The sequence below is a fragment of the Notechis scutatus genome, chromosome 13, assembly GCF_049901735.1.
Source record: "Notechis scutatus isolate UNSWTSFEM ecotype Mainland chromosome 13, rNotScu1.2, whole genome shotgun sequence".
NCBI lineage: Eukaryota > Metazoa > Chordata > Lepidosauria > Squamata > Elapidae > Notechis > Notechis scutatus.
The window spans coordinates 10,548,629-10,574,980 of record NC_142021.1 but is presented as its reverse complement, the minus strand read 5'-3'; the positions used below and the strand labels follow the sequence as shown (position 1 = coordinate 10,574,980).

The following is a 26,352-nucleotide window of genomic DNA, read 5'->3' as shown; positions in this document are numbered from 1 at the left end:
ATGAAAAAGCACTGGGGAATTCATCAGTTGGAGGCCCCATTTGCAAGAAGGGAAAGAAATCCCTTAGCTTTGTAAGATTTGAACGGAGGGAAGTTACCCCTCCTAAGAAGAATGAAATATTTTGAGAAATATATTTTTTTAGAAAGGCAGTATCCGGGCTCCGGTAGTGACCCCCATTTAAATCATGAGTCTCTAGCTGGATTTTCAAAGTTTAAAGAAGATTTATTAGGAGTAAACATACCAGCGCTGCCTGGGTGTAGCCAAGACTCTGAGGCACATCATTCATGGTCACCCTTGACCCTGGTTTTCCCTCCACCCTCTGGGTGTATCGTAATTCATATTCTCCAATGGGACACATCCATAGCCCAGAGTCATCAATCATGCTCTCCAGTTAGAATTTTGCACGGCAGAAACTTCAGTCACCTAGTTACTATCTTTGAAAACTATTTATGGAATGCACTTTCGGTTTCCAAGCTGCTGCATGGCTCTTTCAAACCCCTTTCCCCCCACTCCCTTTCTATTGGCCAGGTAGAATTTTGCAGGGCAGAATCTTCAGTCACCCAGTTACTATCTTTGAAAACATTTATGGAATGCAGTTTCAGTTTTGCAAGCTGCTGCACTGCTCCCCCCCTCCCTTTCTGTTCTAAAAGACCAGAGAAATATTTTATGAGTTGACAGGTAGAATATTATAGTTCCCCTAAAAGAGAAATAGGAATCTTAAGGGAGACAGAAACTCAGAACTTTAGCTCTCTGCCTCCAGCAGACATTTGGTGCCCATTGAGAAGGACTGGGCCAGCCTATCTACAAGACAAAAGACCTCCAGGGTGATGGGATTAAGACATGACCCTCCAGGTCAGGACATAATAGGATTATTTAGCAGCAAGGCTCACTGCATTGCCAAATCTAAGGACATTGCATCAGCCAGCAAGGTATCTCAGACAAACTCCTAGGATTTGCACATAGCCCCATGGGAGTCTGACGGCAGCCAATAGAATACATGCTCTTGCATAGGAACAGGAAGCTCAAGTTCAAAGCCCAAGAGAGGGCATAAAAAATACCTCTCTCTCTCTCTCTCTCTCAACTCCATGGGCTCAGCTGCCCAGGACCTCAAGCCCATGTGGTCCTGTTCAACCATAAACCATCTTTCCAATCAGCCTCCAAGTTTCCGATGTTTTTCTTCCCCACTTGGAACTGAACCAGATGGAGAGTTCTTCCAACAGAACCGAAAGCTTGTTTGGGGTGGACTTCAGGAACAGCGCTTTAAAACCAGGAAATAATCTTAAAACATGGCTGTTTTGTCTTACAATATTGAGACTGTTTTGTCTTACAATATTGGGGGTGGAATCTGGAGATCTTCTGAAATGATTTTTCCATAAATTGTTTTACTTTATGGTGTTCTGAGGACACGGATATTTTAGTTTTATTTTTATTACATGTTTGTGCCCCCCTTTGGGAAGAGACTCATGCTGACACGCTTTAGATCTTTGTCTTTCGTGGTTCTTCTGCCTTGGAGGTTCAGTGATATTCTTATCCAGAAGTCCCAAAGGTTCTTTTCAAAACAACTGGACTTTCGGGGGAGGGTTTCTTTGAAAATCTTTGGCTTCTCATCCAAGAAGCTTCTTCTGTTCTTCCTGACCTGCATCTCCATAGACCCTTATCCAGAAGGTTTATATGTACATTCAGACAGTAACATGGAGACGATTGCGTGAGTCCTCGTGAAATGCCCTATTTACTATTCTTGGAGGACAGAGGTCATCTCTCCTCGATGGGGATTGGGTTTGTGGAGAGGGAGGAGCAGGAGGATTGTGTGGTTCTTGGTGTTGTCTGATCTTGGTTGGTTTTTTTTCTAGATATTTCACTACCCAACTGGGGAGCATCATCAGTGCTACAAAGGAGTGGTGGGGTTTGTGGAACAGAGGAGGAGGAGGGGGCTTGTGTGGTCTTTGGTGCTCTCTGAGCTTGGTTCTTTGCTTTTTTAAATATCTTTTTTTTGTTTATTTTGGCCTGCAACTGTACATCCTTTGATGAATAAGTAACTTTATTGGCCATTCATGGTCCCTAGATTCTATAAGTATGTGTGGTCTTTTTTGTTCGCTGATGAAGATGATGAACGGGGAAAGAAACTCTCTTGAGACTTGATCTTGGAAGAACCAAGGTTTTGGAACCATTGGAGATGAAATATTGGAAACTGTAGGCAATCCTTTGGGTTTTGTTTTAAGGTAGACATCAGACAGAAACAGCCCCTCCTTAACCTCTTCTGTTTTTAACTTTATATAAATACTAGCTGGATACCCGTGCTTTGCTACGAAACAATGTGATCGGACTTAGATTTTGGGATGGAAAATAAGGGGGAAAACATCTGCCTCTGCCTACCAGCATCCATTGGTATTCATCTGGCTAGTGTCCTGTCAGTGTGTGAGAGAGTTGAGGGCTGTTTGGAAACTGAAGCAATATTTGCTGTGTGAGCAAGAAGGAGACAGCAAGGAGCCTGGCTTAGCTCAACTGTTCTGTACTAAAGCTGGTTGCTGCTGTGAAACTGAAACAGAAACTGAAGCTCCTTTACTTGTGTTTTAAATTTGGAACAGATTTCTTTTGCAGGTGGGGAGGGGGATTAGAACTCCTCAGCATCAGAGCATGTTAAATAATAATACAGGAAATACTCTAAATGCTCTGATGGTCATTTTGAAAAATCCTTTCTTAGTGAGCACCTAGAAGCCAAGAGGAACCTGTGTGCCAAATTTCAAGTTTGTAGGCTTTGCGGTTCTGGAGATTTTTTGATGATGCGTGAGTGGTATTTTGCTTTTTTATATATATATAGAATCACCTTCAAATCTAATTATTTGCTAGGTCTGCAGACCAGCACAAGCAAATGAAACTATGCCCCTCTGGTCCACGGAAAAATCTCCGGGAAAAGGTTGTGGGCCACTGTTGTAAGGTTTTACTAGGGGTGTCTGAAGTTCTGATGAGAAGGGATAAAACGTGGGAAAGAAAGAGTGAGTAGCAAAGACGAAACAACCTTTAAAAAAAATCGATTTATTTCTTATTGAGCTCAGTGCTCTTATGGGCTGATAACGATGATGAAATTCTTGTTGTTTTTTCCTTCTCTAAGCTCGGGCAGCAATTGAAATTAGAAATCTGCAGCTCTCACACCAACATCCCATTTATTCAACGATTGGTCCATTTGGTTCGATTTGGAAAACGGAAGAAAAATCTGCCAAATGTTTTCCGTCCCTGCGTTTTTCATACGCATTTCTTAATCTCTGATGACAGACCGATCGTAAAAGTCCTTTAAATGTTATGGAACAGGAGCGAAGTTAAACTGTACAAATGTTTTGGAATTGATGTGTTTAGCATTTAAATGGCAGCCTTTTTTTTTTTTTTTTTTCAGATCGTTTGATGCCCATCTATGGATCATTTATTTCTATCTCTCTGGTCTGTTTTGAAAATATTTCCTTCAAATGAAAAAAAGAAAACAGTTTGGCAAAACTTTAGGGAGGGGGAATTGTTGCCTTATTTGACCAAGATTTAATAATATCCTTTTCCTGGGATTCTTATTGATATCTGCTGAAGACAGGATATTATTTTAATCATTGATTTAATTTAGTACTGCGATATATATGTAGAGTCTCTCACTTCAGCCCAGCTCCTGGTTAGCTGAGTAATTACCTTACGAGCAATGTGGAAATAGTTTTCACCTCCTCCTTCTTCTGAATTTATTTATTTTTTTGGACATTCTAGTTTGATACAACACTGAGGGTTTGTTTTTTGTTTTTTAATCGTAATCTCCCTCCAAGAATTAACCAAGATTCTGCCAAGTCAATATAATGTTGGCTAGTTTAGATGAAGACAACTGCATGATATCCTGCCCACTTTTTCCAGTGGCCCTTGGCTGACCCCCAAGTGAGGAAGCTTCCTTCCACAACGAGCCAACCCTGCTTTGAACCTTGACAAAATGGCCATTGATCCTCAGGAGAACTTCTCTCAACCAGTGCTATGTTGACACCTGAATCAGAATCAGAATAGAGCTGGAAGGGACCTTGGAGGTCTTCTAGTCCAGCCCCCTGCTCAAGCAGGAGACCAGATTCCATTTCAGAAAAGTCACTGTCCAGTCTCTTCTTAAAAACCTCCAGTGATGAATTTTCAGGAGGCAACTGGACTTTCTTTGTTTTTTTTTCTTTTGAAGGCGTTTCACTTCTCATCCAAGAAGCTTCTTCAGCTCTGACAGGATGTTGGGGAATGGAAGGTGTTAAGTTTGGAGAATAAGGGAGACCAGACATCTGACCAGTGACTTCAACTCTTTAATAAAGTGATAGACATAACAGAGCAATGCTATGGGCAGCAGTAACCCTTTTATAGGGTTAGCTGCTGCCTTATTAACCAATGAAAATGCGCAACAGGTTCCCACTACTGACCAATAAGGACAGTCCCAAAAGTGACCAATCAGGGACCGGTTCTGGCCCAATCCCAAGTTGTTGTATAAGGACCAATCAAGTGTGCAGGTTTTCAACCCCTAATTTGCATTTAGGTTATTCACTTTTATTGATTCACAACAGAAGGATTTAAATTCCTCGCAAACAGCTGATCATTTGCATCCTTTTGGAGGGTCGTTGAGGCCACTTGGAGGTTTATCTATGTCCTCAGGTGTGGTTCCTGTAGTCTGCAATTTTTCCTCTGGAACTCCATTCCTACTCCCACACCATTCAAAGGGGATTCATCCCAAATTGTATAGCTAAAAGTCGGCCCTGTGATGCTTGAGAAAATAAATTGACCTCCTCCTCTTTGTGGGAGCCTCTCAAATACTGGATCACAGTGTCTCACCTAGTCCTTCTTTTCTCTAGACTAGTCAAACCCAAACCTTGCAACCATTCTTCTTCATCTATTTTAGTCTCCAGGCCTTTAATCATCTTAGTTGCTCTTCTTTGCACTTTTTCCAAACTCTCAACATTTTATTTATTTATTTATTTTGGTAATGTGGTGACTATTTTTTTGCAGCGTTAATTCAGCACCAGAAAAATAAACACAGATGGCTGATGCTTCATTTAACATCTTTATTAACAGAATAAGTAGATTTTACAAACCAGTTGTAGATTTCTCCAACATGGAGCAAAGTCAGACAGAAACATGTTGCAAGTGCAGAGAGCTTCAGCAGTAACTTCAACAGCTCAGAAACAGACACCAGTTTCACTTTACTTCAGCAGGCAAGCAGAGGAGAGAAGCAGTTTCATTTTCAATAGACCGACTCAAAGCTTAACTTAGCTGCAGAGCTGCAGAGCTTATAGTGCCATGCCTAGGCTACTTCTAGTTTCAGTTTCCAAACAGTTCTCATTGGCTGACTTAGTTGCTATGCTTATTCATTGGCTGACCTTGTTATCAAGCTCTATTCCAGTTCATGAATATACCCTGACAGTAACCAAAACTGGATGCAGGATTCCAGGTGTGGCCTTAACTAAGGCTTTATAAAGCGGTACTAATACTTCACCTGATTTTGACTCTATGGCTCTATTTATACAACGAGGGATTGTATTCGCTTTGTTGGCTGCCGCCGCACGCTGATGGCTCGTGTGCAAATGATCGTCCTCCAAGGTCCCTCTCACAGTTACTGTTTTTTTAACCTGCGTTTGTTTCCATCATGTTCCAGGACACGGATATCTTGAACACAGCCATCCTCACTGGGAAGACGGTTGCTGTCCCCATCAAGGTGATTTCCGTTGAGGAAAACAATATGGTGATGGATATCTCTGAATCGGTGGAATGCAAGTCTTCTGCCGAGGATGTGGTTAAAGTAAGTGCTAGGATCATCAGCTCGGGGAGATATTTTATCCTTGGCTTTTGATGAGTTTAACAGGTTAATAGAGATGGAAGGGATCTTGTAGGTAGAGTGGTGCGGTGGCCAAGAAAAGTGGAGCTCTCGCCTCACAATCGGGAGGCTGTGGGTTCGATCCTAGGTAGAGGCGGCTATTTCTCTCTCTGGGCACAATCTATCTGCTGAATAAAACTCCACATTGGCAACAGGAAGGGCACCTGGCCAATAAACACACTACTAGCTCCATTCAATTGCCCAGACTCCACTCTGCAAGAGATTATGGGGTCGTTAAAGGAAGATGATGGTGAAGGGACCTTGTAGGTCATCTAGTCCAACCCCCACCCCACCCAAGCAGGAGACCCTACACCATTTCTGACAGATGGCAGTCCAGTCTCTTCTTGAAAGCCTCCAGTGATGAAGCTCCCACAACTTCCAAAGGCAACTTCTGTTCCATGGGTTGATTGTCCTCACTGTCAGAAAATTCCTCCTTATTTCCAGGTTGAATCTCTCCTGGATCAGGTTCCATCCATTATTCCTTGTATGGCCTTTGAGTGCCTTGGAAAATAGCTTGACCCCCTCCTCCTCTCTGTGGCAGCCCCTCAAATATTGGAAGACCACTATCCTGTCTCCCCTGGTCCTTCTCTTCCCTAGACTAGCCAGGCCCAGTTCCTGCAACCATTCATTGTATGTTTCATTCTCCAGTCCCCTAATCATCCTGATTGCTCTTCTCTGCACTCTTTCTAGAGTCTCAACATCTTTTTTATAGTGTGGAGTTGAGTCTCTAACCTCCAGCTCTGCACCCCCAAGGTCAATTATGACCTTGTTGGATCAAAATGGTTTATTAATTCTTGTCCCATCATTCTGGTCAAAATTTACTTATTGGTGTTGCCTTTTATTCTTCACTTGATATGCAAACAGCCAGAACTTTCCTGACAGCATACTGGGTTCCCATTTTTTGGGAAATGTGTTGATGCTGTTGGTTTTATATAGATGCAAAGATGATCCGGAGAAACATTTGAGCTTCAGTTCAGGAGTAAGGAATACCTGAGGTGAATTAAAGAGTTACATTATAAAATAGCTGGGTTATTTGTATTCCAGATGAGAGCCCAACCTGAAATGGGATGTAATTAGAGCTTCTTGGAAATATCTCTGAAAAGTATTGAGGTAAACCATAGAGATAATATATGTAGCTCCAGCTATTAAAGAATCCCTGCTGGTTTTTATTGTGTCCATATTAATAATGCAATCAAAGTTCCTTTGGCTCAAGGCAATTTCAGTTTTTGGCTGGCTGCCCTTGTCGACCAACCATTCAGATTTTCAGTTAAAGATACAGATTTCTGAAACCGTCTTGAACTGACAGATATATTTTAATGCATGATCTTCCTAATATGAATAGAAACAGGGCTGGGCTGCTGGGGGTTCGCAGGGGCCATGGTGCAGGAGGCCGACTAGACCACACCCACCCAGCAACCAGGCAAGAGAACCCATTGCTAAAATTTTTGAAGCCCACCCCTCAATAGAAAGCCCCAAACTGTATGGCTACCGATTATCTGTCTTTCTCTAATCTCAGAACTTCCTTCTGATGACAAAACGTCTCTACCACATGTATGGTCCTTAGTCTATCAAAGATTACATCTCCACCTGGCTGAACTCGATCATAAAATCTTGACCTTACAGATACCAAAAGGTTAAAAAAACAAAACCTTCTGAATCTTGTTTCAATTAAACCTAGAAATACTCTCGCAGCAAAGCAAGGGGCTCTGCTTTGTTCCTAGTGTTCCTCTTGTGTTGTTTTTAGGTGACTTTGCCGTTGCGTCTTGAAATATTGTGCAGTCCATCTTCGATAAATAGAAACGTTTCCACAAAATGAACCCTAGAAAGAGCACAGAGAAGAGCAACAAAGATGATTAGGGGTTTAGCCACATGCTGAATGATTGAAGGAACTGGGTATGCCTAGTCTAATGAATGGAGTGGAATGGAATGGAATGGAATGGAATGGAATGGAATGGAATGGAATAGAATAGAATAGAATAGAATAGAGTAGAGTAGAGTAGAGTAGAGGTAGAGTAGTAGTAGAATGTAGAGTAGAATAGAATGAATAGAATAGAATAGAATAGAATAGAATAGAATAGAATGAGATTAGAGTAGAGTAGAGTAGAATAGGATGTGATCGATGGATAGGATAGAATAGAATAGAATAGAATGAATAGAATAGAATAGAATAGGAGATTAGGGTAAAGTAGAGTAGAGTAGAGTAGAGTAGAAGTAGAATAGAGATAGAATAATAGAATAGATAGAATAGAATAGAATAGAATAGAATAGAATAGAATAGAATAGAATAGAATAGAAGAGAAGAGAAGAGAGAGAAGAGAAGAGAAGAGAAGAGAACTGGAAGGGACCTTGGAGGTCTTCTAGTCCAACCCTACTCAAGCAGGAGAACCTATACTATTTCAGATAAATGACTGTCTACACTCTTCTTAAAAACCTCCAACGATGAAGCACCTACAACTTCTGTAGGCAATCCGTTCCACGGGTTAATTGTCCTCCCTGTCAGGAAATTTCTCCTTAGTTCTAAGTTGCTTCTCTCCTGGATTAGTTTCCACCTATTGCTTCTCGTCCTGCCGTCAGGTGCTTTGGAGAAGAGCTTGACCCCGTCTTCTTTGGGGCAGCCCCTCAGATATTGTAATGCTGCTATCATGTCACCCCTAATTTTCTTTTCTTTAGACTAGCCATACCCAAATCACGCAGCTATCCTTCATATATCTTTTAGTCTCCAGGCCTAGAAAGACTAGGGGTGTCGTGATAGCAGCCTTCCACTCCTTGAGGAGCTGTCACAAAGAAAAGGGGGTCACCTTCTTCTCCAAAGCACATGAGGGCAGGACAAGAAGTAACAAAGGGAAGATTATCAAAGGGGAATCCAATCTAGAGTTCAGGAGAAATTTCATGACGGTGCAGGACAATTCATCAGTGGAACAACTTATCTCCACAAGTTGTGGGTGCTCCATCCCTGGAGGTTTTGAAGAGCAGACTGGGCAACCATATGTTCAAAATGGGCATAAGGCTGGACTAGAAGATCTCCAGGGTTTCTTCCACCCCTATTATTCTATGTTTTCTGTGAAGATTTCATCCTATGATTATCCTACAGGAAATCAAACGAGACTGTTATTTCCAGCAATCGACTGGATAAGACTTGAAAAAAAATGGGGAAAGGGACAGAATAACAGACAAGTGGCTGTCCAATCTCTTCTTAAAAACCTTCAGGGATGAAGCATCCCAATTTATCATAACTTATGTTAATGTACCCAGATCATTATAGAACGTGGAATAACAGAGTTGGAAGAGACTCGGAGGTCTTTTACTTCAATCCCCTGCTCAAAGAGGTAACCAGGGGTGGGATCAGTGGTGGTATTCTACTGGTTCAGCTTGGTTCTGCCGAGCCGATAGCACCGATGAGCAGCGGAGATCGAACCGCTTCTCTCCGTCGCTCTGCTGTTGGGCCCGCCCGCCTGCCCGGGCTCTCATACTCACCTTTATCTTCTGCTTTTGAAGCACAGCTGCTGTGCGTGGCACAGAAGAGTGCCGTATGGCAGCTGCTGAAGCAACTGGGAGAGTGCAGGCTTGCAGGAGGTAAGTTGGGATGCCTCTGCGCCTGTGCAAAGCGAGCACTTGGCGCATGTGCGCACGCCAAGTGTGCGAACGTGCGCGAAGCATGCCCACCAAGCCACACACCACTGAACTGGTGATCAAATTTTTGGAATCCCAGCCCTGGGTGATATATTCTACCGGGTCAGACCAGTTCAGTAGTTCCAGTAATCATTTGGCCCCTGCCCCTTTTCCTGAGCTTTATTTCCTTGTTTTTGAGCACCGCGGATTTGCGCGGCAGAGCGGTTTGCCATGCATCCGCTGTTTTATTCACCAGGGCTGTAGCAGAAGGTAAGTATTATAGCTTAAAAAATGGTCTTTTCTAAATGCTGTGCGCGCGCGTGCTCACAGATCTGGTTGCTACACCAATTGAATCGCACCACCGCAGGTAACCCTATATCATTCCAGACAAATGGTTGTCCAATCCCTTCTTAAAAGCCTCCAGTGATGGCACCCACACCTTCTGAAGGCAAGTGGTTTCAACGATTAATTGTTCTCACTATCAGGAAATTTCGCCTTAGTTCTAAATTGGCACCATCCTCTGCTCTCCTCAGAAATTTCAAGAAACATTAAAGGAAACCTGAAAATTATGACTAGACAAGCCACGAGGCCGATCTGGAAGAATGAGATTTAATAATTTACACACCCGCCCTTGCTATACCTCTTGGTATACACTTCCAACAAAGTCTGGTCCATAAAACATATATATCATTGAAAAGTTGGTTCTTGGCAATATAAGTGACACACTTAAAAGTGTAACTGATGTTCCAGGATATTTAGCCAATTTTTTTTCCTCTCTCTCTCTCTCCTGGTTTGGATTATCAACAGCACTCGCCTTGTCTGAATTCTGAATTTACACTCTTCCTTGCAGTTATAAAAGTGCTCAATCTCCCATGGACAGGTCTAACCTTTTAAAAAGTGGACCAGAAGTGGCACTAAAACATGAAGAATAGCTCTCTCTCTCTCTCTTTTTTTTTTGCTGGCTCAGCATGATTCATCCAAGATGCTTTCTCAACGTCTGTTAATAATGAGGCTTCCATTCTGGACTTTGGGAATCTCTTCTCTTCCTGGAAACTTGGGAAAAGAGCCAGCTATTACTTATTTATTTATTTTGCAAAACTTGAGGGAGGAAACAAATTACTTCCCTCTGTGGAACAGATTGCTCAGATTTGAAATAAGCCTTGCTTTGGCAGTCAAATTCCTTCTATTTATTTCTGTGTCTGTTCAAATTAAGTGAGTCGAGCATGTGCTAAGGTTGGCAGCAAAGGAAGCCAACAGAGAAGAGAAATACAATAAAGGGGAATATCTGTAGCTCAGGGTTGACACGAGGCATCCTTGGTGGTCTCTGAGTTGGGTGGTTTTCTCACAGACGTTTCATTACCCAACGAGGTAACTCCATCAGTGCTAGAAGGGAGAGAGGTTTGCAAAAAGGAGGACTGTGAGGTCCTAGACTAAGCTAGCACGGATGATGTTACCAGGGGTGGGATTCAGCCGGTATGGACCGGTTCTAGTGAACCGGTAGTTCCCGTGATGAGTTGGCCCTGCCCACCCACCTCTGTGCTAGTCTGTCCTATATTTCCTTTGTTTGAAGAGTGGATTGCTACTTCTCAGCTGTTTTACTCACCGGGGCTGCAGTAGAAGGTAAGTTTTAGAGCTGTTTTCAAACTCACCATGTGCGTGTGCTCACCAAACCAGTTGTTACACCGGTTGAATCCCACCACTGGACGTTACCCATTTTGGCTAATGAAATGTTTGCAAGAAAACAACCAAGATTGAGGAGCACCAAGGACCCTATCCTCCTTCCCCTCCTCAATTCTGCAACACCCACTCCCTTCTAGCACTGATGATATTTCCTAGTTGGGTCATGAAACGTCTTCAAGAAACCACCAAGCTCAGAGAGCACCTACAATCCTACTTTCCTCCTCCTTCTCCCAATCTTTCTCTTCTTCCTCCTTCTCTCCTTCTTCTTCCTCCTCCTTCTCCCCCTCTTCCTCCTCCTCCTCCTTCTTGCAAACCTCACTCCCTTCTAGCATTGATAATGTTGTCTAGTTTGGATAATGAAATGTCTCCAAGAAAACAATCAAGCCCAGAGAGCACCAAGGACCCCTCAGATACATCTAGGTAAATCAACTTAGAGGATCAGGACCATGTTAGGATTTTAAGGACAAAGATCTCTCTTTCTCTCTCTTTTTCCTGCAGGCCTCATTAAAGGCTAAAGACTGCTAATAAACCTGAGGAAGTTAGTAACATTCCACACTTTTTAGTATCTCCTCTAACATCGATGCTGAGATAAAATATGTGCATATCTTTGGTAGGTTTCCACCTGACCTCCAGGTTCAGGAGTTGCTAAACTTGAAAGTTCAAGGACTTGATGTGCATAGATGTTTTGAATGTTGACTAGGATTGTAGAGGTTTAAAAATGGAAAAAATGGGTAAGAGAAATTACAGGGTATGATATTTAATTTAAGCCAGAAGCTTTTTTGCTGGGGATGATTAAAGGAAACCCAAAGAAACATATCCAATACATCGTACAACATATATATTAACAGCGGCAAGAATTGCCTATGCCCAAAGCTGGAAAATAGATGATGTACCTTCAGAAAATATGATAATAAATAAAATACTTGATTGTGCTGAGATGGACAGACTGATGAGACAACTAAAAGGGAAAGAAGAGTCAGAGTTCTATGAGATTTGGGAAATGTTAGATAAGAGAAATGGTTAGATAAGAGAAACAAGGTTTGATATGGAGAAGAACTGTAAATATTGTATTTAAGAATATAAGTAACACTTGATACAGAACGTTTAAAATGTAAATTTTTATATGTATTTTGAAAATAAATAAATTTTTAAAAAGGATTGTAGAGGTTTCGGGTGAAATTCCTGCTTATGTTGAAGATCCATAGCAAGCTGCATCCATCCTGCTTTCCATTGTATTAGAAGTCAATCAAATATCCCATGATCCCCAACTCTTATGAGATTTTTCAATGGGCAAATATCCCACGATCTTCAACCAATTATGAGATTTCCCAGTAGGAAAACATCCTGTGATCCCTGACTCTTATTAGATTTCTCCGTGAGTAAATGTCCCATAATCCTCAACTCTTATGAGATTTTTCCAGTAGGCAAACATCCCATAATCCCCAATGCTTATCAGATTACTCAACCTCTTCCAAATGTTCCATGTTCCCAAAAATCTTGTCAAATGTCTGTGTTAACGCATGAGATCTTGCGTGATTCCAGGCAAGAATGCAGGACCGGTGTGAGTTCCAGGCAATTTCCTGCAATGCTTCCAAACCCCATGAGATCTCCTGTGAGATCTCTTAACTACTTTGAACTTTCTTTCTCACTCCTTTTTTCTGACTGTGTTACAAAGGCACGGGCCCCCAAAACATACCATCTTCTGAAAGGCGAGTTGACAGTGTGAATTGGCCATGACAAAAGACTTACTTTGACCTTAATTTTCTTTATTCCACCTTTATTTGTATTCTGTCCCTTTTACTTGCGATGAAAGCTGATTGCTAGAGAAGCGACAGATGTTGGATCTGATGTCTGGGAGCAATATTTTATTCCATATATCCAGGGTAGCAGGAAGCTTTCATGAGTTAATGGACCAAGGCTGATTCTCCCCTTGTTTTCCCCAAAGTAAAATCTCTTATTGCATTCTTACAACCTGAAGATTTATAGAGAGGATATTGTTTAATTAAGCACACATACTATTTATTTATTTTTATTTATTTTATTTATTTTGTCAAGCGATTATAAGATAACAGGTATAAGTATAAACATAGTTATGAATACATGAAATGGATACATATAAGAAAAATAAAAAGAAACAATAGGACAGGGACGGTAGGCAGGTTGGTGCGCTTATGCACGCCCCCTACAGACCTCTTAGGAAAGGGGTGATGTCAATAGTAGACAGTCTAAGGTTAAAGTTTTTGGGGTTTGGAGAAGAAACCACAGAATCACTAGGAGGTGTTAGGGACGCGGTGGCTCAGTGGCTAAGACACTGAGCTCGTTGATCAGAAAGGTCAGCAGTTCAGCGGTTTGAATCCCTAGTACCGCATAACAGAGTGAACTCCCGTTACTTGTCCCAGCTTCTGCCAACCTAGCACTTCGAAAGCACGTAAAAAATGCAAGTAGCAAAATAGGGACCACTTTGGTGGGAAGGTAACAGCGTTCCTCCATGCACCTTCGCCGTCGAGTCATGCCGGCCACATGACCTCAGAGACGTCTTCGGACAGCGCTGGCTCTTCAGCTTTGTAACGGAAATGAACACTGCCTCCTAGAGCCGGAAACGACTAGCACGTATTTGTGAGGGGAACTGTTACCTTTATTTTACTAGGAGGTGTTAGTTGCTACAGTGAAAAGGAACTGAATTATCAGACTTACAACATCCTTTTGGGGCTTATTCCCACCTTGCCAATGAGTGCTAAATTATGAGAAAAGGTGAATAGTTAAGAACCAGCCCATTTTAATCCTCTGTTCCTTGCACTTCATATTTGATTAATACCTCCTGTCAACTTGGTTTAGCAGTGTAAGAGAAGTTTATTCCATCTCAATTTATACAAACTTGCCCAAAATCAACTTTCCAGAATTCTAAATGTCTATGGAGATTCTCAGTCATTCTGGTCATGGTATTCCCAAATACCGTGCTTTTTTTTCTCCCTCAAAAAACAACTGGACTTTGTTTTTCCTTGAAGACGTTTAACTTCTCATCCAAGAAGCTTCTTCGGTTCTGAGGGAATGGTGGAAGATGGAAGGATTTATATTCCTTGCAGTCATCTGGTCATTAGTGCTCTTTCTGAGAGTTGTTGAGGCCACTTGGACAGATAAATCTCCTCCACCGTTCAGTCACAACCGAAGAAGCTTCTTGGATGTGAAGCAAAACGTCTTTCAGGGAAAATAAAAAGTCCAGTTGTCTTTGAAAAATCAGCTTTGGGACACCAGAATGTTATTATCATGGTTGCTTGCACAATCAGCCAGATGTTTAGGCTAGATTTGGCATTTCTGTCCACCTATCAAATCCCTCCCATGTGCAGATGTTGTTATTTGACGGTGTTAAAGATGTTGTTGCAAGAAGTAAGTCAGGCTGCCTTTTGCAATTGACTTATGGGGATTTTGTCAATGCCAATGATTGTCAAGGGATGCTCCAGAGGTTTTGCAATTTTATGACTCCAAATCCAACTGCCAGTTCTTTAGCAAATGTTGGCCTTCATTCATATCAAGTTCTTCCCAAGAATCATGTATCAGCCTATTTCATCGCCAAGCAGTGATTAGTAGTCATCCTTGTTATTGTTTCCCAAAGCAGCCCAACTATTTTTTCTTCTCCCTTTAGACGTTACAAATCCCCAGGACGTTTCCGTACAAAGAATAGAACACCCAGCCAAAAAAATCATTCTTTCTGCGACAGACCATTATCTCTTTTTTTATGGTTGGTTTTATGCTGCTGAATTTTTCTTTTCATTCAACTTAAGGGCAGCCTCCCGTCTTCTCACTGCCAGCCTTGAACTGGATTTATTATTTAGCATGTAAATATTGTCCCAGAATAGAAGCATACATTAGCATAGCCAATTTCAGAGAGAGACCCGTAATCGCTTCTTTAATCAGTGTTGGATTTTACAGACCACTGAGTCCCCTCTTCTGTTAACATGGCTGGGGACAAGCTGGCTGGTAGAGATAGATAATGGATAGATGGGTGGAAAGAGAGAGGATAGAGAGATACAGAGAGATGATACAGGGATGGTAGATAGATGATAGATAGATAGATAGATAGATAGATAGATAGATAGATAGATAGATAGATAGATAGATAGATAGATAGAGACAGACAGACAGACAGACAGACAGACAGACAGACAGACAGACAGACATAATAGATCCTTGATGACAGATAAAAATTGAAAGAAACAAAATAAAGTGATAGTAGATACATTAAACAGAGAGATGATAGATAGAGATAAAGACAGATAGAGATAGATAGATAGATGATGATGGAGGATAGACAGGCAGTTGATAGATGATTGATAGATAAGTAAATGAAAGATAATAGAATGATAATGATATAGATATAGATAGCTGGATACAGTAGATGATGGATGGATAGATACTGTGGATGATAGATACATTATATAGATATATACATTATATATATATATTATATATATATATATATATATATATATATATATATATATATATATATATATATATATATATATATATATATATATATATATACACACACACGCACGCACACACATAGAGGGGGGGAGAAAGGGAGGGAGAGATAGAAATGGTTTCCAAAGAGGTTCTGTGATAACACTGTCATCAAAGCAGTTCTTAAAAGTGTCATAAATGTTGCCGAAAACTTTGCAATCATGCACATTGTGTCATGTTATGTCTCACCTTTCTTTTTTCCAAAAAAGATGAAAGAATCCAAACTCACACAAACACAGGCAGGCAAGATGACTCGGTCTTTACAGAGTTAATCCTTTATACTGATAATGTCCTTGGCATTCTAACACACTCTGCCTGCCAAATCCGAAATGATAACAAGAAAAAAACTACTCACTGAAGATTCCAAAGCAGACCACAAAAAACAGTCACAACGAAATCTGGAAGTGAAGCAAACTTTGTCCCGTACAAAGTTTCCGGAGAAAGCACACCCACTTTTATCCCCTGTGGGGTGTGTCTCAATGACTCAGCTCACACTCTGACCCTCCCACACCTCCTACGTTGCAGCTCACATTTCTTCCTACGACGCTGCCTAGGATCAAGCCAACATTCGTCTCCTCCAAAGGCTGCCAATCCAATGACAATCACCCGCTCAGTGACATCCCCTGATTCCGTCTTGACCTCCTCCTGTTTTTGTACTTCTCCTAGGTGTCTGACCGATGTGACTATGTTTTTGTCAATGGCAAAGAGATGAAAGGAAAGGTGAATGTCGTAGTGAACTTCACGTACCAGTATCTTAGTGCCCCCTTGCGGCTTACGGTTTGGGTCCCACGCCTGCCGCTTCAGATTGACGTGTCCGACACGGAGCTGAACCAGATCAAAGGTTGGAGAGTCCCCATTGTTTCCAGCCAGAGGTGAGTTTTGTTGATTGACTCAAGATTTGTGGCCTTGGTCTAAGTCCAACGGACTCCGTGTCTTTCTGTCTCTGTTGCGCTTCCTTTTTCAGTCCAGTGTCCTGCTTCTTTCCCCTCTTTCAGTAGATAGAGAGGATGAGTTAGGATAAAGGTGGCCTAGAAAGAAAAATATTCCACCTCAGTTTTTCTCAAATTCCAGGGGACATGGTGCAATGGTTAGAGTTGGATTGGATTCAGGGAAAATCAGCATGAAGCTGCCATTCAGTCATGGGACTTTCTGAAAGATGTTTCTCTTTTCTATCTCTATCAAATCTCTATCATCTATCTATCATCTATCTACCTACCTATCTCCATCATCTATCTTGATATCCCTATCTTCTATCTATCTGTATATCTGTCTGTCTGTCTATATCTATCTGTCCATCTAGCTATGTAGCTATCATCTACCTATCACCTATTATCCATCCATTATCTATCTATCTATCTATCTATCTATCTATCTATCTATCTATCTATCTATCTATCTATCTATCTATCAATCTATCTATATCACCTACATATCATCTATTATCCACCCACCCACCTATCTCTATCTATCTATCTATCTATCTATCTATCTATCTATCTATCTATCTATCTATCTATCATCTATCTATCTATCTATCTATCTATCTATCTATCTATCTATCTATCTATCTATCTATCTATCTATCTATCTATCTATCAATCTATCTATATCACCTACATATCATCTATTATCCACCCACCCACCTATCTCTATCTATCTATCTATCTATCTATCTATCTATCTATCTATCTATCCATCTATCTATCTATCTATCTATCTATCTATCTATCTATCTATCTATCTATCTATCTATCTATCTATCTATCTATCCTACCTATCATCTATCATCTATTCATCCATCCATTCATCCATCCTATCCATTCATCCATCTATCTATCCATCTATCCATCCATCCATCCATCTATCTATCTCTCTCTCTCTCTCTCTCTCTCTTCTCTCTCATCTCTCTCTCTCTCTCTATCTATCTTCTATCTTTCTTTATCTTTCTTTCTTTCTTCTCTCTTCTCTTCTCTCTCTTCTTAGTTTATATAATTATTGGGGAGAGGATAACATATGGCCTATTCCTCTACATCTTCTTTGTAGAAGAAGCCATGGCATTTTTGAAGTGTGGTGTACATATTCAACTCATTGAGCATGAAGTACAATCTCTAAATGCTAATTTTTCAGATTGACGCGAGACAGTGATGATGAAGATGTAGATGACCATAAGGGAAGAGGCTGCACCCTCCAGTACCAGCATGCCATGGTGCGTGTCCTCACCCAGTTTGTGGCAGAAGATGCCAGCCCATCAGGGCAGCTGTCCTACTTGTTGGGCTCCGACTGGCAGATTGACATAACAGATTTGGTGACGGACTTCATGAAGCTTGAGAAACCTTACGTGGCCCAGTTACAAGGAGGCAAGGTTCTGGTTGGGCAAGAAGTTGGCATGACAATGGTCCAGGTCAGTCTATCACATTGGTACGAGAACATTCCTGCCTTGATATTCCATTCTATAAAGATAGTTGAGAAAAAGGGACAGTGTAACTTTGATATGCTCTTAAGAAGATCTCTCTGTTGACTTCCAAAGGTCCTTTCTCCACTATCTGACTCCATCTTGGCCGAGAAGACCGTGACGGTGTTGGATGACAAAGTGACCATCACCGATATGGGAGTCCAACTCGTAGCTGGGTTGTCCCTTGTCCTTCAGCCCAGCATAGCTAGTCCTCAAGCTTTCATGGCTACCACCATAGCTCAAGACTTGCTCCACACTCCCAAACAGGTAGAGAGTATTTGGGGTTTTTCTGAGTCGTATGCAGTGGTGGGATTCAAAATTGTTGACTACCGGTTCTGTGGGCGTGGCTTGAATGGGCGTGGCAGGGGAAGGATACTGTAAAATCTCCAGTCAGAGGTGGCATTGGCCGGTTCTCCAAACTACTCAAAATTTCCGCTACCGGTTCTCCAGAACTGGTCAGAACCTGCTGAATACCACCTCTGCTTCCTTCCCTTTGTTCCTCTCTTCCCCTTCCTTCCTCTCTTCCTTTCCCCCTTTGTTCCTATCTCCTTTCCCCCTTCCTTCCTCTCTTCCATTCCTTTCCTTCCTCTCTTCCTTCCCCTTTTGTTCCTCTTCCTTCCCTTCTTTCCTTTCTTTCTTCCCCTTTCATTCCTCTCTTTCTTCCCCTTTCCTTCCTCTCTTCCATTCCTTTCCTTCCTCTCTTCCTTCCCCTTTTGTTCCTCTTCCTTCCCTTCTTTCCTTTCTTTCTTCCCCTTTCATTCCTTTCTTTCTTCCCCTTTCCTTCCTCTCTTCCATTCCTTTCCTTCCTCTCTTTCTTCCCCTTTCATTCTCTCTTCCTTCCCCTTTCCTTTCTCTCTTCCTTCCCCTTTGTTCCTCTCTTTCTTCCAGTGGTGGAATTCACATTTTTTTACTACCAGTCCTGTGAGCATGGCTGCAAAATCCCCATTCCATCCCCACCCCATTAACCTGCTTTCCAGCTCCGTTGTCCTGTGCAGGGCAACCAAAGAAGACCCAGCCGATCAGCTGGGACTCAATGGGAGGCAGAGAATAGATGGGAGCGGGGCCAGTCAGAGGTGCTATTGGCCGGTACTCCGAACTCAAAATTTCTGCTACTGGTTCTCCAAAACTGGTTAGAACCTGCTGAATACCACCTCTGGGTGTACGCTGAGCCCTCCAGAATCTTAGCATATTGCTTCATCTTTAAACCCATGAGCCCTTATTATCAAAGAAATGCGGTGGAAAATAGAGGAATGGAGAAATGAAACTGTTCCTGAAATGGGGAGAGTCATTACATCTTCTTACTTTATGGCCCCGTCTAAAAGCTTACTTCTTCACAAATACCCCCATGGAGGTCCAGACATGTTCTTCCCAAGGCAGTTGTAAAACCTTTTAATCTAAATGGGTAATACATTTGTACCAATTGTTCCAAAGAAGAAGAAAAGACCACTCTCATGTTTAAATGATGCTTGCGTCAAGGGACACATCCTCTTAGAAGAGATATTTTTTCCCCCTCCCCTCTGGCTGCTTCCTACCTGGAAAGTAGAATAACCCTTGAGGACCATTAAGCTAAACGGCTCCCTTCTGCATTGCTTAAAAAAGTATCAGATTTATTGATCGGACCTATTGATTAAGCATTCCAGCCCTGTAAAAAAGCACTCTCCCTTCTCCTTTCCCATTACAGCTGATTTGTGTCAGGAAACAACAGTCTCCTTGAATGCTTGGCCAGGCTTTCACCAGATCCATGAACCTCAAAGCCAGAACAGAATAACAGCTTGAGAAAATAAAGAGTTGCAAAGAGTAACTTGGGAAACATCGATTGGGAAGTCCTTGACTTCCTAACTATCTATTTTAGCGGTGATCTGAGGTCTTGGAAGCAGTTGGAACCCCCAGTAGTAATTGGGACTCAACTAGCGGTGGGCTTCAAAAATTTTAGCAACGGGTTCTCTGCCCAGTTGCTGGGTGGGCGTGGCCATGGTGGGCGTGGCCTAGTCGGCCTCCTGCACCATGGCGGGGGGGCGTTTTTGTCCTCCCCGGACTCCGGAGGCTTTTCTTGAGCCTCCGGGAGGGTGAAAATGGCCTCCCTGGGCTCCGGAGGTTCTCTGGAAGCCAGAAACGGGCCCATTTCCGGCCTTCCTGAACTTCCAAGAGGCCCGGTTTTTGCCCTCCACAAGGCTCCCCGTGTGCCCTGCACTTACCTGCATCCAAAACGGGCCACGTGGGGACTCCTGAGAGGGGTGGGACAGGGTAGGCGGGGCCAGCCATGAGTAGGATTTGGGGATTCTTTAAATTACCCAGAATCTTAGCTAGGGGCTCTCCTGAACCCCTGCGAACGCCCAGCAGCCCACGCCTGGACTCAACTATAATAATTGTTATTAATTATTAATCAGTGGCAATAATTCCAAAACCTGGAATTAAGGAGAAACTTCCTAACAGTGAGGCCAATGAACCAGTGGAATGGAAGCCGCTTTCAGAAGTTGTGGGTGCTCCATCACTTAAGGTTTTTAAGGAAAGACTGGACAGTCACTTGTCTCAAATGGTACAGGTCTTCTGCTAGAGCAGGGAGTTGGACTAGAAGACCTCCAAGGTCCCTTCCAGCTCTGTTCTGAATTTGAATTGAGTTGGGTCCCAAACAATTTGAGTCCAAACCGTTGAGCCGTGATTCATATTTAGGACAAACGCAAGAGGTCGCATCATCCCTGAGGTCACAAATCACAATTCAGGCACTTGATAGCTGGTTTAGAAAAGTCATAGAACATAGAATAATAGAGTTGGAAGGGGTCTTAGAGGTCTTCTAGTCCAACCCTCTGCTCAAACAGAATACGCTATATCAGTGGTGGCTAACCTTTTTGGGCTCCTGTGCCAAAAATGCTTGCGTGCCAGCACCCAGAAGGCAATGTGTGCTCCCCCCATGGCCCCTATGCATGCGTGCACAGTCCCCACACACCCACACCCCGCTGCCCCCTTATCTGCAGTGCGCCTCACAGCTGAGTTTTGGCTGGTTTGAGGCCTTTTTGGCCTCCCAGAGGCTTCAGGAAGGCTTCTGCAGGCTTTTCAGGATGAAAATTAGGCGTGTTTCATCACTTCCGGTATTTCTGGAAAAACAGGAAGTGATGAAACGGGTCTAGTTTTCAGCCTGAAAAGCCTGCAGAAGCCTGCAGAAGCCTTTCTGAAGTCTGTGGGAGTCTGAAAAAGGCCTTAAACCAGCCCAAATCAGCTGTGATGCGCATGCATGCACAGTGAGGTAAGTTTACCTGCAGCTCGCGTGCCGGCACAAATGGCTCTGTGTGCCACATGTGGCACGCATGCCATAGGTTCCCCATCACAACGCTATACCATTTCAGATAAATGGTTGTCCACTTTCTTTTTGAAAGACTCCAGTGATGGAGCACCCACAATTTCTGAAGGCAAGCTGTTCTATTGGTTGAATGCTCTTACCATTAAGAAATTCCTCTTTAGTTCTAGGTTGCTTCTCTCCTTGGCAAGTTTCCATACACTGTTTCTTGTCTTGCCTTCTGGTGCTTTGGAAAATAGTTTGACCCCCTCATCTTTGTAGGAGCCTCTCAAATATTGGAACACTGCTACCATGTCTCCCCTAGTCCTTTTCATTAGAGTAGACATACCCAATTCTTGTAAAGTTCTTCATTTTTTTAGCCTCCAAGCCCCCAATCATTCTTGTTGCTCTTCTCAGCACTCTTTCCAGAGTCTCCACATCTGTTTTATATTGTGGGGACCAGAACTGAATGCAGTATTCCAAGTGTGGTCTTACCAAGGCTTTGTAAAGTGGTACTAGAACTTCATCCGCTCTTGATTCTGTCATGTGGTTGTAGTTTACGATTTTGTTCTTTTTTGCCAAGGTAGAGCTGGTGTTCATCACTCTGCTTCTTGTCTGGCCTGTCTCAAAGGGTTAACTCATCCGAAGTGTTTTCTTTTTTACTGGTCCATTTTCTGAGAAAACTAGCAAGATGTTCAACGTACATCTCAGAAGGCAGAAGGCGTTTGACCTTGTTTAACTACTTCCTTTTCTTTTCTACTAGGAGGCCATGGTGAGCTCCTGGATCCAATTCAGCGATGGTGCTGTAACCCCACTGGATATCTATGATCCCAGAGATTTCTCTCTCTCTGCCTCCTCGCTTGACGAATTGGTTGTTTCGGCTCATCAGAGCTCTACTGTCAAATGGCCAGTGGTAGTAGCAGAAGGGGAAGGGGAAGGCCTGCTGGTCAAAGTAGATATGATGATCTCTGAATCTTGCCAGAAATCCAAGCGGAAGAGTATCCTAGCCGTTGGCAATGGAAACATCAAAGTCAAGTTTGGCCAGAACGATGCCAACCCTCATGGTCTTGGGGATTACAGTGCTGAGGAAATTGAAAATCATGCCAGTGACCGGAGGCAGAAGGTGTTTGACCAGGAAGGACAATATTATAGAAGCTGTTCTGATGAACGAGAAGAAGGCCCTGGAAGGAAGACTAGTGTGACAGCCAAGTCTACAACCAAAAACAAAGTCTTCAAAAGTATCCCTGAAGGAGATAAACTCTCAGATGAAGGTCTACTCCAGAACATTCCGATTGACTTCACCAACTTCCCAGCTCAGATCGATCTCCCCCAAAGCAATAATGGCATGGAGGACAGCGACCTGGTTGAGACACCTAGAGCTCTTAGTGACTTGGAGACGGGGATGTATGCCCTGTTAGGAGTCTTCTGCCTTGCCATTCTGGTCTTCCTAATCAACTGTGCCACCTTCACATTGAAGTACCGTCACAAGCAGCTTCCCATGGAAAGGGAGACCTCCATGAACCACTCTCATGACTGGGTGTGGCTTGGGAATGAAATGGAGCTGTTGGACAACCCAGCAGATGTCTCACCTCCACCAGATGAGTGCACCACAATCATAGACCAAGGGATAGGCTTTGATGCGGGCAGTCAACTCCTCGTTGGCACACCCAAAAAACTCCCGAGTCAAAGCAGTCCAAAAATTCAACTGGGGGACAAGCAAATCAGGGACCTGAAGCAGGAACACCCTTTGCATTCGCCCACCTCCAAGCGGAAGCGGGTCAAATTTACCACGTTCACCACCATCCCTCCAGATGACGGCTGTCCCACCGTCAATTCCATCCTCAATTGCAACGAAGATGACATTAAATGGGTTTGCCAAGATATGGACCTGGGAGAATCGAAACAGATCAGGAACTACCTGGAGAAACTCAAAGACAAAATGTAGCATCACTCTGGGTTTTAAGAGTTAACAGCCACACCTTGATGCCTTCAGATGCATTGAAATATGTGAATAAACAAATATATGCATGAACTGGAGTGGGCGCTGAGTAGATAATGTATGGGACCAATTTTGATAAGCCAGCAGATACGTTATTTGATAAACCCAGCTAGGTAGCAATGTCTTATCCAGCTGGACTGATTGCAGAAAACAAATCAGAGTTGGACCTGGTTAGTCTTTGGATAGAACATCATCAAGATGTTCTTAGGCTGTACACTGTCCTGGGAAGTAATAACACAACGGCTAATGATTTCCATATTGTTGCCAATGATATTACATGGATGTTTTCATAAAAGCTCATTACATTATTATTATTTGCTAAAGCATATTGGCTAATGTCTATGGAGATTCTCACTCATCTAGGTCACAATTGTCCCAAAGGTGCTTTTTCAAGTGGCAACTGGACTTTCTCGTTTTATTTTGAAGACATTTTGCTTCTCGTCCAAGAAGCTTCTTCAGCTCTGAGAAGAAGCTGAAGAAGTTTCTTGGATGTCGATGATAGGTGATATCTCCCATGTCCCATCCGCTTCAGGCCAAATGTTTCTAAGGTCAAATGGAAATTCCCAAGCAATAGTTGGTGGATAGGTAAGGCAAGGATGTCATTATAAATCAGAAGGTTGGGTTTGGAGAGATTATCAAGTGCAAAGTAACCCAAAGTATTCTTTTTTTTAGAGAGGAATCAGAGTGGGTGGTGGAGATAAAAGGCTGTACACTTTTTAGCTGTCTTGTAAAGGTTTGAAAAGTCTTGAGATCTAAAGAGATCTTGAGGGAATTATCATGGTTGACTTCTCATTCTTTGAGCTGAAGAGAAATGGGGATGGCGTCTTCTACAGGAGAATGAAACCGGACTCATTTTTGGATTCAGCTGCATTCATCATCATCATCATCATCATCATCATCATCATCATCATTATTGAAGATTCCCATATGAAAATTTGGCTCTCCTTCTCATCCCTCTTTCTTTTCCCCAACACAATCTTTCTGCAAGTCATTTGGGGCAAATGAGACTCATTTTACAGGTATTCCAATCCCAAAGCTTTCCTTTGGTCCAAAACTAACATAATCCATTGAAAGGGTCTTGCCACTTGGAGAAGAACGCCTTGGCAAGGAAATTCTAGACACAGAGGAGTCCTTGAGCTTCTCCTGAACTAACAACAAAAACAACACCTCTGCATTGTGTTATATGTTTCATTCCCCCTTGGCTCCTGTGTGTGACGTCACAATGCATATTAGAAAAGGGGTAGGGCATGGGTCAGGATATCACAACATTGCTTTCTTCAGCCTAACCACCAATAGGTAGATAGAACAGCCAACCCTGGTTGGTTCAGCCTTGTAGTGAATCAGCACCACTTGACATTGAGCGTTGTGTAATCCATATCCAGGTCTATCTTTGAAGGTTGTTTTGTTTTTTTCACTACTTTGAAGGTGACCCAAAGGTCTGTTTGAGAGGACAGAGTTGATCTGGAAACCAGAAAGTCCTTTTCTCCTGCCTAGGAGACCAATCAGCTTGAAATTAACAGATTAATAGAGTTGAAAAGGACCTTGTAGGTCATCTAGAAGTCCAACCCCCCACCCAAGCAGAAGACTCTATACCATTTCTGACAGATGCCAGTCCAGTGTCCTCTTTAAAGCCTCCAGTGATGAAGCTCCCACAACTCCTGAAGGCAACTTCTGTTCCATGGGTTGATTGTTCTCACTGTCAGAAAATCCCTCCTTATTTCCAGGTTGAATCTCTCCTTGATCAGTTTCCATCCATTCAGTATTCCCTGTCTGGCCTTCAGGTACCTTGGAAAACAGGTTGGCCCCTTCCTCTCTGTAGCAGCCCCTCAAATATTGGTTCCTTCTAAGTGGAGCAGAAATTAGTTCATTCTAAGTGGAGCAGAAACAGTAGTGGGAACACTACCGGTTTGGTGATCGCGCACACACGCAGCTTTCCCCACACCACCTGAGGCCTGCAGTGCCCATCAGCTGAGAGGATAAAAGAAGAGAAAAGCATCGGGGTGGGTTGGAAGGCTGATCCTGCGCTTTTCTCTTCTTTCTTCTCTCAGCTGTTATTGGGGACCTTTTTTAGTACCAGTTCGGCTGAACTGGGCCAAACTGGTAGCATACCACCACTGAGCAGAAACTCTGACATTCCAGCTTTTCATTTTGGTGGTTCTCCTTCCCTCAAAACAAATGTCAGTCCTAGTTCAATGGGCCGGTTGGCTGGATTCGCACAACCCAACGAAGCAGATCTGGGTTAAATATATGTGACTGCCGTTCCCTTGGTGTTAGCCTTGATTAGCTGTCTCTTGGGTGTTGTCCAGAATATCAAGTCAGCCCAAGGGTGTTAATTTATAGCTGGCGATGTTGTATGAAGTCAGAAGATCGGTTCCTTCAGCCTCCCCCCCCCCCCCAAGATTAAACCTGTTGTGTGATTGAAGCTTCTGGAAGATTTCCAGCCTGCTTGCGAAATGGGAACACGCTCCGTCAATCATTGTTAGGGATACTTAAATGCCTCATTGCATTTTATTTGTGCCCTGTTTGGGTTTGGGCTTTCACCCACCCAAAAACACTGTCTATTTTACTTCTCTTCTTGTGTTGGGATGGCCTTCCTGGAAGTTGACCACCTCATAATGTAGACCGACCTCTTTTTTTTATTATTATTATTGTTATTTTAACAAGACTGGCCTGGTATTCACTGTAAACTGAATGAATGTAATATTTATTTCTACGTGTCCACGGTTGTAATTAAAATGTTTCCATGGCTTGGTTAAAAGTAAATTTGTTTGGAGGAGGTCCATAAAGGGTCAAAAAATCAAGTCTATATTCCTCTCCCAGGACAAACGCAGCCCCTAAGATGGTGGGTAAGGTCATATTAAAAACATGGATGTGGGCTCATCAACGATTACAGGCAGTCCCCAACTTGCAACAGTTCATTTAGTAACCGTTCAACGGCAACCGCACTGAGAAATGTGACTGAG

General features: G+C 42.7%; 1 protein-coding gene across 2 annotated transcripts in view; it reads left to right on the top strand.

The window, feature by feature from the left end:
- Window positions 1–26,152, top strand: part of LOC113425103 (transmembrane protein 132C-like) — a 150,746-nt gene extending 124,594 nt beyond the window's left edge. For both annotated transcript variants that reach the window (XM_087942978.1, XM_087942979.1), the window contains exons 5-9: window positions 5,639–5,782; window positions 16,334–16,539; window positions 17,795–18,068; window positions 18,195–18,386; window positions 22,154–26,152. In XM_087942978.1, coding sequence (XP_087799104.1) covers window positions 5,639–5,782; window positions 16,334–16,539; window positions 17,795–18,068; window positions 18,195–18,386; window positions 22,154–23,335 — 1,998 coding nt within the window. In that variant the 3' untranslated portion in view covers window positions 23,336–26,152. The remainder of the gene's footprint in view (window positions 1–5,638; window positions 5,783–16,333; window positions 16,540–17,794; window positions 18,069–18,194; window positions 18,387–22,153) is intronic.
- The last annotated feature ends 200 nt before the right edge of the window (window positions 26,153–26,352 follow it).